Source organism: Brassica oleracea, chromosome C7 (genome assembly GCF_000695525.1).
Source record: "Brassica oleracea var. oleracea cultivar TO1000 chromosome C7, BOL, whole genome shotgun sequence".
NCBI lineage: Eukaryota > Viridiplantae > Streptophyta > Magnoliopsida > Brassicales > Brassicaceae > Brassica > Brassica oleracea.
Window position 1 is genome coordinate 32,083,011 of NC_027754.1, and position 10,072 is coordinate 32,093,082.

The window sequence follows — 10,072 nt, forward strand, 5'->3', positions numbered from 1 at the left end:
GTTAGTTCCGACAGAGCAGAGATCCAGAGGAGGATACGGAAGCAGAGGGGACAGAGGAGAGACTGAAGCTTATGAAGCGGATGAAAGGGTGGGAGGTCGACAGTTAAATAGAGCCCGTCGACCGCCGGAAACGGAGAGAGTAAGGCCGCAGCGCTATGTTAAGGATGAGTAGGGGGGGGAGGGAGAGAGACGATTGAGATAAAAAATTATATTTCCTTTCTCTATGATATTTATTCGAAATTAGGATAAATTTGAACATTTTCAAATGTATTCTTCAAAGATAACCATTTTCACAAATATTTTAAATTTGTAATTAAAAATTAAATTAACTCTTATAAATATTAAAAATAATTTATAACATATTTATACAAGTTTATAAACTCAATTCTCACTTTCTAAATACTAAAATACTTAACAATAATCAATAAATCCTAAATCTAATGTTAGAATATTTTTGATTTATTGTATTTTTGAAAAGTGATAGCCAACTTAAGATAGCTTAATTGCCAGGTTGAAAAAAGCAAATCTGACATAGCAAACCTTGGAGATATTTGGTACGTCAAAGTAAATATGGAATGCAAAAATAGCATAGCAATTAAATAGCGAAACAGTTTTTTATTGGCAGCAAAATTATGCTGAATAATTATATAACGCAAAAACAAAAATATTTTTCAAATTAATAGAAGATTATTAAGTTGTGTTTGTGATACATGCATCATCTAGCAAAGCCAGTTTTGGAAATGTGAATTTTGAAAAGCTTGATGTGTTGTATGGTTGGAAAAAATAGTGCCTTATTATTTTATAAAGTTTTTAATTTGCACATATATATATATAACACTTTTTGTTATTTTCTATATCATTTGCAGAACCTTCTTGTGAATTTAAGTTGACCCACAACATATACACACATAAACCCATATTATTACACATTTTTGAAAAAAAAAGAATATTAATACATACATGCACTTGATGTTTTCTTATTTCCCTCATGTCTCTCTATATATACACGTTATATTCACACTCATTCACACATACATTTCAATTTCATACACGTTATCAATCTCTCTCCATTCTCAAATTTCACAATATTCTTGTGGATTCTTACATTTCTTAATCAAATTTTAAAAGAAAGAAAACAAATGGACGCAGCAAGTAGTGTTGACGAGAGCTCAACAAGTACAGATTCGGTTCATACTCCGGCGAAGATTCCTCCGGCGACGGCAAGAAAGTCGTCATCTCCGGCGAGTCTGTATAGAATGGGAAGCGGATCAAGCGTGGTTTTGGATTCTGAGAACGGCGTCGAAGCCGAATCAAGAAAGCTCCCGTCGTCAAGATTCAAAGGCGTCGTTCCTCAGCCAAACGGAAGATGGGGAGCTCAGATTTACGAGAAGCACCAGCGAGTGTGGCTCGGCACTTTCAACGAAGAAGACGAAGCTGCACGTGCTTACGACGTCGCAGCTCACCGTTTCCGCGGCCGTGACGCCGTCACGAATTTCAAGGCTGACACGACGTTAGATAACGGAGACGAAATCGAGTTCTTGAACGCACATTCGAAAGCTGAGATCGTTGACATGTTGAGGAAACACACTTACAGAGAGGAGTTAGAGCAGATGAAACGTAACCTACACGGTAAGGGAAACACGAAGGAGACGGCGTTTGCTGCCGTTAGGATAGCAACGGGGTTTAAAACGGCGGAGACTCTGTTTGAGAAAGCGGTAACGCCAAGTGACGTCGGGAAACTAAACCGTTTAGTGATACCGAAACACCAAGCGGAGAAACATTTTCCGTTACCGTTGTCAGGAGACGTCTCCGTGAGATTGACGCTGTTAAATTTCGAGGACGTTAACGGAAAAGTGTGGAGGTTCCGTTACTCGTATTGGAACAGTAGTCAAAGCTATGTGTTGACTAAAGGTTGGAGCAGGTTCGTTAAAGAGAAGAGATTGTGTGCCGGTGATTTGATCAGTTTTAAAAGATCCAACGGTCAAGATCAGCAGTTGTATATTGGGTGGAAATCGAAATGCGAGTCGGATCAGGATACGGGTCGGGTGGTTGTGAGATTATTCGGCGTTGACATTACTTCTTTGAAGTCTCAAAACGATCTCGTAATGAAGGAAGAAACGGAGATGCTGTCTTTAAGGTGTAATAAAAAGCAACGCCTTGTAACTACAATTTAGCAACTCTTTCTCTTTGGTCTGTTTTTCTGTAATTTCCTGGGAAAAAAACGTTTTTAACTACTTGTTGCCGACATGATTTACTATTGGAACCTTTATTATTTAAGTGGTCACAAAGTTAAAGTTGGCAGAAACTTTTCCAGCAAAAAAGTTTAAACACGTGAAAAACAATTTTGACAAGTATATATGAAACAGAAAATACACAATAATATTATTAATGGATCATTATATTCTTTTTGTATATTTAATTTTATTCTAATATGAATTATATGCGTGGATAGCAATTTTTTGTTCAACTTTCAAATGAATCATAATAGTTCTGAAATGTCTTGACATTTTGATATCAAATCATCTATGTATTTCTGTGTGGGTCTAGCTCGTAATTAAAATGGGCCTTTTTGTTTAAGACCCATTAAAATCGTCTTTTCTAAGTTATAATTTATACCTTTTTGGTTTTTTAGAATGTTCGCCAGCGAAAATGTCGTTCGGAATTTCTCAATCCCATTCTTTATTTAACGGCGGTCAGTTAACGCCGCCGATATACTTCGCCGGAGCTCCGGCCAACTTATCCTCTCTCCTGCTGTCAGGTTTGCCGTTACTGTTGCTCTCCACTTCCGTTGTTTGTTTCAAGAAAATTGAATTATGTGTATTAAGTTTGATGTTTCTTCTTCTTTTGTCGCAGGCAAGAAGAAGAAGAAGTCATCATTCTCTCCTAGAATAAGCAGGTATTCACTATTATTATTATTTGAATGTACGAAAACATTGGTTTATAAACTTACAATAATGATAATAATATATTTTTTCGCTACATTTATATTTCAATTTGATGTGTGTTTTCAAGAATTCAAGAACTTCAAAACACATTACAAGTCAAAAGAAACCCACCTCTAGTATGTGGAAGAGTCTCCCCTCGTCTCCCTGTTCCTGATCACATACCAAAACCTCCATACCTTGAATCTACCGTACCGCCAAAGATATCAAGTGAACATCAGTTTCCTGACTCCAAAGGCATCGTTAAAATGAAAGCAGCGTGCGAGCTCGCTGCTCGTGTGTTAAACTACGCAGGAACTTTAGTTAGAGTAAGTAAAGATCAGCTCTTTTCTTGTGGGTCTCTGGCTAAATGTGAGTCTTTACGTTTTTGATGATGATGCTTGCAGCCATTTGTTACCACAGATGAGATCGACAAAGCAGTGCACAAGATGGTTATTGAGTTTGGTGCTTACCCTTCACCTCTCGGATATGGAGGGTTTCCTAAAAGTGTTTGTACATCAGTGAATGAATGCATGTTTCATGGCGTACCAGACTCTCGTCAGCTACAGGTTTGTAGTGTATGAAACTTGCTTTCGAAAGAATAAATATAATTCTCTCATAGTAGTATATCACCAATCAAACCCTTGTTTTATTTTCAGGATGGAGATATTATAAACATTGATGTCGCAGTCTACTTGGATGTAAGTCTTCATGCTTCTTTTCTTTGGCTAATATTCAATCAAGTTTATACTTGTGTAAGTAGCACTTTTTTAATCAGGGATATCATGGAGATACGTCAAAGACTTTCCTCTGTGGAGATGTCGATGAGAGTCTTATACAACTTGTGAAAGTCACAGAACAATGCTTGGAGAAGGGTATATCGGTTTGCAGAGATGGAGCAAGCTTCAAGGAAATTGGGAAGATCATCAGGTAGTGTAATAGTAGTACTATCCATGTTTCAATACGCAGTTTCAGTAATCTTCCAGTTTTCAACAGTGAGCATGCTGAAAAGCATGGCTATAACATGGAGCGCTTTATAGGGCATGGTGTAGGAACTGTATTACATTCGGAGCCTCTTATATATCTCCATAAAAACTGTAAGTAACACCAAAAGGGCTTCTTCAAGAAGTCTTCTTAACGGTGGAGTTTCACTGAAGAAAATGTATATTTTTTTTTATCGCAGATGATTTTGAAATTGGCTATATGATTGAAGGTCAAACGTTCACGCTTGGTGAGTGATCATTCTCTTATACAACTTGAATGAGTTCATTATATACTCTTTTATAACGTTGAGTCTTGCAGAACCAATTCTCACCATTGGAACCACCGAGTTTGTAACATGGCCGGACAAATGGACAATTTTGACAGCAGATGGTGGTCCGTCTGCACAGTTTGAACATACGATTCTAATCACCGAATCTGGTGCAGAAATTCTTACCACATCATGAACTATTATATACACAATGTTCAAGAACTAAATCATTGACGTTTCATGTCTCTGTGTTAGGAAGTGTAGCATTAGTTAAATTAACCATTCAAGAATCTGTTAGATTGTTTCTTTGGTGTACTACGACTTCATCTTCTAAATCATACGAATCGTAGGCACATTGCGGTTGTTACATCAGTGTCATTGTGCAGAAAAGACCTAGTAGCATTTGTGTTATAAAGTGGAATTTTGTGGTCAATAAATAATAAACTAAATATTTAAAGAACAGGCTATATACATAATCATTGGCTTTGAGAGATGTACCGGAATAAGTACGGTGCGGAGGGGATAAACCATATGTTCCTCATTTGCGTTGTGTTTTTTTTTTGGGTCTCATGTTTTATGAGCTATTTTTGATCCAAAGTATGGCGGTTTAAGTGTAATTTTAAAACGAAATTCTCATTTAGTTAAATTTTTATCAGGTGATGAAAAATATTATTATCATAAGTTCCATTCATATTTTTGTTTTGTTTATTGATGGTACAATTCGTCCAATCCGTTTATTCTGCACTGTTTGATCCGTCCAATCCATTTGTTTCGTATTAACCTAACCACAATTATTCTGACCTATCTATTTGTTTCATTATCCGTCCAAACCTTCCAAAGCGACAAAACCATTCCTAATAAGTAATAAGTAGTTCCCTAAGCTATTTCTCTAAGCATTTAAAATCAAATGTCTTATTTTCTTTACGTCTGGCCCAAGATTGTAGTTAGTAGAGACCGACCATAAGTCATCCAAGTTCCAAAAACAATGGACCAACCATTTCCACGTGCCGACCATGGAAACCAAATGCAAATTCTTCAGTCTGCCCCAATAACGCAAATTCAAATTCACACACACACGTGCCGACCATGGAATCCACTTTATACGCACGTTTAACTTATCACAATAATCACTATTCATCATCACAATATGTATATATATGCACACACCATTTTTTATTTTATTTTTTTTTTGAATTTTTTTTTTTGAATTTTTGTAAAATTTATTCAAAGAAAACTAACTTTTGTACATCAAGTGTGACTGTTTAGATCTTACTGACTCTTACATGAAAACTCAGAAAGATCAAAATGATTGAAAACCATAGCTTACTCCCTTGAAGCAAACCAGCATTGCAACAAAGCTTCGTACTTGTTGTGGCCCGTAGCTGTTACTGTCAGACACCAGTTACGAATTTGCCTGTCAATCATCTTAACTAACAAGGTGGGATTCATAGGCGTGGCCCCATGACGTCGATCATTTCTCTCCCTCCATACCGAATGAACCGAGGCTTGCAGAGTAGTCCGCAACAAAAGTCTGGACTTCATATCCAGTGTTGTGTCCATTGTTAGTTGGAGTAGTGCACCCCATTCCGTAGTGAAGGAAGAACGTAGAAGCCCTTTCATTAAGAGGGACCACACTTCCGCAGAGAACGCACAGTTGAAGAAAATGTGATCACGAGTTTCTATCGCTTGATTGCAGAAGATGCATAGAGGGTTAATGCCACTGTTCCAAGCAGCCATACGATCACCTGTAGTTAGTCTATTGTGAGTAGCTAACCAAGTGCAAAAAGCATATTTTGGGATCGCATGTTGAAACCAAATCCCGGAATGCCATTGGACCTCAGGGTGGACTTGCCGAATGAGGTTCCAGGTTCTTTTTGTATTGAAAACCTGCCGATGACTGTCTTCACTGTATTGCCATAAGGGGACATCTGCTCTATCTGACATTTTGTGTCTTTGATTCTCCAAAGCCTCCTCAAACAAGTTATAGAGATCAACCCGGTGAGTTCGTTTGCGTCGTGCTATCGCAGACGCTACTGTAGCTGTGGCTCTAATACCCATCTCAATGCATCCCCTTGTTCCCACCAAATCGATCAAACGTCCCATGTCTGTCCAAGTGTCATACCAAAATGATGTTGATAGTCCATTCTGCACATTCATCCGGTGAAAAGCCTTTGCTTTGTCTCTATACTTCAACAATTTTCGCCACATCCAAGATCCCAAAGAAGTGTTATCCTTCACAGTCCAGAAATTTCCAGTCTGGAATATATTGTCCCGGGCCCACTGAACCCATAATGAGGATTGCTGTGAAGTTAGACGCCACACAAGCTTCAAACAGCTGACCAAGTTTACTTCTTTTAGCGGCCTTAAGCCCAATACATTCGTAGAACTCAAACTCACTAAAACATAAACCAAAGCTTTTCAACCAAATCACAACGTCAAGTCTCTTTGATCAAATGGCTTCTTATGCGATGTCTCTCCAATCCATCTCCACGACAACTCTCAACAATCTCTCCTGTAACCACAAATCTCATCGTAACTCTCTTCTCGGTTTCTCTAAACACTTCAAGACTCTTGGGATCTCATCCAACGGTTCGGGTTTCTCCTCTCGTTCAATTTCCACTCCCGAGAACCTCACTCTGTCCCGAGCTTTCTCCCAGAACGGACATATCGAAAATTCCAGACCAAGTAAGTTCATTGATCCTTTCTTTTTGTCTTTTGAGGACATTTCATATATTTTTTATCTCAAATTCACAAATTGTGTTCTCGTTTTTATTTTCTTTGTTCTTGAAAATTCAGGTAGAATTCAAGAACTGAGCGTGTACGAGCTCAACGAACTAGACCGACACAGCCCAAAAATCCTGAAAAACGTCATTAGCCTAACGTTCGGTCTCGGAGATCTCGTCCCGTTCACCAACAAACTCTACACCGGCGACCTCAAGAAGCGCGTGGGAATCACCGCCGGTCTCTGCGTCGTGATCGCACACGTCCCGGAGAAGAAAGGTGACCGGTTCGAAGCCACTTACAGCTTCTACTTCGGCGACTACGGTCACTTGTCCGTACAAGGACCGTACATGACGTACGAAGATTCGTTCCTCGCCATCACCGGTGGCACTGGAATATTCGAAGGTGCTTACGGACAGGTCAAGCTTCAACAGCTTGTGTATCCGACAAAACTGTTCTACACTTTTTACCTCAAGGGTCTTGCTGGTGATTTGCCGGCGGAGCTCACTGGGACTCCGGTTTCTCCATCCAAGGACGTGAAGCCTGCGCCGGAAGCTAAGACATTGGAGCCTAGCGGAGTTATTAGTCACTATACTAATTAAATTCATTATGCTTCTTGTGTCTTAGTGTAATGAAATATTCTTTTTAATAAAGAACTATAGGCAGTTACAAATTCACTCTCATACTCATACTAATCCAATTCAGGTTCTCACTGAACCAACCATTGGTTTAAATCTAAGTGTAGAGTGCCTAGCTATTATAAGATACAACCTATGAATAACAAATTCACTCTTTTGGATGACTAACTTAATCGTTCCTTTAAAATATCAGTTTTTATATTCAATGGTTTGTATATTACATAGGATACCTTTTTCTATAATTATAAGATACAACCTATGAATAAAAAATGCATAAATAAATTAAAGTGTTCTTTTTAATAAAGAACTATAAAAATACTTTAATTTATTTATGCATTTTTTATTCATAGGTTGTATCTTATAATTATAGAAAAAGGTACCCTATGTAATATACAAACCATTGAATATAACAACTGATATTTTAAAGGAACGATTAAGTTAGTCATCCAATTATTGTTGTTTGTTTTTCATTATAGTTATGACTTATGAGTAAGAGATTTACACAATAGCGTTCACAATGTATGTATTCTACTGGAACATGACGTCTGGGCATAGAGCTTCCCTCAAGAATGTGGTCATGCCTCTTTATGTTTCAAATACATGGATGGTTGCCGATTTAAATGTTGGCATCAGATTTCGTCAGTAGTTTTGTAGTTACTTAGAAACTCCTTCAAAGCATACTTGATTTTAAAAGTAAATAATTTGTTTCTTAAAACTTACTGAAACTATATGTACAAATAATATAAAGAACTATAAGGCATAAACTCTAAAATCAAACTACAAAGAGTTTTTCGGATTAAAAAATCCGAAATGTTTCTTCAAATCTTGTGGTGATTGGAATCCTGAATTAAAAAAAAATTCCGATATACCTCTCAATCAGTATTTTATTTTTTCTCTGTCTTCAATATGTGGTGATTGGAATCCTGAATTGAAAAAGTGGATTTATAAGGTGTTGTATTGTAAGGAGATTCAGATACCCATACTATAAAATAATTTGTGTAAATTACCTTCTCCTCATTCAATATGCCAAAACTTCAAAACACATATATAGTACTACATTACCATTATTAGATTTCCATAAGTCTTGTAAGTCTAGAGCTTTGAACTACATAGGCAACACTTGATTTTAATGAACATGTGAGATTAAAGAATGTTAATACAAAACTATTAATCTTTAGTAGAAAATAATAGAGAACAAAATAATTTGACTTTAATCTTTCACATGGATTTGAATGACTTCACATCAGAAATGAGATATAGGGGTGGGGGAAAAAAACGAACCGATCCAAACCGACCCATCTGAACCCAAACCGATCTAAACCAAACCAAATTAAATGTCTAAACCATTTGGTTCACTATTTTTGCAACCCGAATGGTTTGGTTTGTTTTTAAACCGAACCAAATCAAAAAGCCGAAGTGTTTTTTTATTAGATTAATTAAATATACTAATAATACTAAGGTTTTATATATTTATTTTTTTTAACCTAAGCAATTAAATATAATTTATACATTTTACTTCTAAATGAATAGAATAAATACAACTAAATAAAATAAAAGAATATGAATCTCATACATTAAGATCAAAACCGAAACGTTTCCTATGATATTTATATTTGGTTTGAAGATGATAACATAAAATAAACGTATCACATTTTCTATATTTTTATTGTGATATTTGGATTTACATTTAAATATGAAGAAAATAATGATTTAGTGTCAAATGATGATTTTTATGTTTTTATAAATTAGATTTTTGTAACTGAAGTATGATAAAATTAGAAAATCAACACAATTGAATTGAGCAAACGCAAATAAAATCAAATTAAACCGAACTAAACACAAACCAAACCAAACACAAACCAAACGAAACTAAAACCAAACCAAACCAAACTCAAACCAAATTAATATGGGTTCAAATTAAACCGAACTAAACACAAACCAAACCAAACGAAACTAAAACCAAACCAAATTAATATGGGTTGACTTTGGTTTAAGTTTTCTTAGACCCAAATAAACCAAACCAAACCCAACCCAAACCCAACCTGCAATTAAACCCAACCCAGTTTGAGATATATCACAGTCATCGTCAATCTTGATCTCTTAGAGAGTAAGAGTCTTTTTATCTGGAGCGAGTATATGAGTAACTAGGTTAAGACTCGCGCAAGCACATTATATATATATAAATTATTTTATGTATTAAATATTTTTACATATTATGAAATAATAAATATATATTAAATAATTAAAAGTCAGTAACTATTAAATATATAATTAAATTGGTGCAAACATATAAATCAATTTTATTAATCCAAAAAATATTTTTTTTTATATTTGATAGGTTATGTTATTAAATTTAAATGATATTGACATAGATAATATATTTTAGTATATTTTTAATATTAATGTCTATTAAATGATATTTCTACTCATATAGTTTTTTTGATCATTTGTATCTTTTATATAAAAAAATTTAAATTACTGATAACAAAATTTTCATTGTGGGACTAATAGTTTTAGTAATTTATAATTTTTTAAAAAAA

The 10,072-nt window shown here is 35.6% G+C and overlaps 4 protein-coding genes across 4 annotated transcripts; 3 read left to right on the forward strand and 1 right to left on the reverse strand.

Annotated features, from left to right (window-relative positions):
• Nucleotides 1-958: 958 nt before the first annotated feature.
• Nucleotides 959-2,385, forward strand: LOC106307099 (AP2/ERF and B3 domain-containing transcription factor ARF14). The gene has a single exon (XM_013743965.1). The coding sequence runs from the start codon at nucleotides 1,140-1,142 to the stop codon at nucleotides 2,172-2,174; it is 1,035 nt and encodes a 344-aa protein (XP_013599419.1). The 5' UTR covers nucleotides 959-1,139; the 3' UTR covers nucleotides 2,175-2,385.
• Nucleotides 2,386-2,466: 81 nt separating this feature from the next.
• On the forward strand, nucleotides 2,467-4,757 carry LOC106307098 (methionine aminopeptidase 1C, chloroplastic/mitochondrial). The gene is made up of 9 exons (XM_013743964.1): nucleotides 2,467-2,758; nucleotides 2,854-2,896; nucleotides 3,013-3,250; nucleotides 3,329-3,490; nucleotides 3,581-3,622; nucleotides 3,700-3,851; nucleotides 3,918-4,018; nucleotides 4,105-4,152; nucleotides 4,224-4,757. Exons 1-9 carry the CDS (start codon nucleotides 2,650-2,652, stop codon nucleotides 4,367-4,369), a joined length of 1,041 nt encoding a protein of 346 aa, XP_013599418.1. The 5' UTR covers nucleotides 2,467-2,649; the 3' UTR covers nucleotides 4,370-4,757.
• A 739-nt stretch (nucleotides 4,758-5,496) lies between these two features.
• LOC106303104 lies at nucleotides 5,497-6,276 on the reverse strand. The gene has a single exon (XM_013739461.1). The coding sequence runs from the start codon at nucleotides 6,274-6,276 to the stop codon at nucleotides 5,497-5,499; it is 780 nt and encodes a 259-aa protein (XP_013594915.1).
• A 91-nt stretch (nucleotides 6,277-6,367) lies between these two features.
• On the forward strand, nucleotides 6,368-7,496 carry LOC106305039 (allene oxide cyclase 2, chloroplastic-like). Its single transcript, XM_013741418.1, has 2 exons — nucleotides 6,368-6,858; nucleotides 6,970-7,496. The coding sequence occupies exons 1-2, from the start codon at nucleotides 6,627-6,629 to the stop codon at nucleotides 7,494-7,496; spliced, it is 759 nt and encodes a 252-aa protein (XP_013596872.1). The 5' UTR covers nucleotides 6,368-6,626.
• The last annotated feature ends 2,576 nt before the right edge of the window (nucleotides 7,497-10,072 follow it).

What these genes read in the sequence shown, in the direction of transcription:
- LOC106307099 (XM_013743965.1), top strand. Translation starts at nt 1,140, where the DNA reads ATGGACGCAGCAAGTAGTGTTGACGAGAGCTCAACAAGTACAGATTCG.
- LOC106307098 (XM_013743964.1), top strand. Translation starts at nt 2,650, where the DNA reads ATGTCGTTCGGAATTTCTCAATCCCATTCTTTATTTAACGGCGGTCAG. An exon ending in ATCCTCTCTCCTGCTGTCAG is followed by an intron (nt 2,759 to 2,853) that starts GTTTGCCGTTAC and finishes CTTTTGTCGCAG; the next exon opens with GCAAGAAGAAGAAGAAGTCA. An exon ending in TTCTCTCCTAGAATAAGCAG is followed by an intron (nt 2,897 to 3,012) that starts GTATTCACTATT and finishes TGTGTTTTCAAG; the next exon opens with AATTCAAGAACTTCAAAACA.
- LOC106303104 (XM_013739461.1), bottom strand. Translation starts at nt 6,276, where the DNA reads ATGGGACGTTTGATCGATTTGGTGGGAACAAGGGGATGCATTGAGATG.
- LOC106305039 (XM_013741418.1), top strand. Translation starts at nt 6,627, where the DNA reads ATGGCTTCTTATGCGATGTCTCTCCAATCCATCTCCACGACAACTCTC. An exon ending in TATCGAAAATTCCAGACCAA is followed by an intron (nt 6,859 to 6,969) that starts GTAAGTTCATTG and finishes TTGAAAATTCAG; the next exon opens with GTAGAATTCAAGAACTGAGC.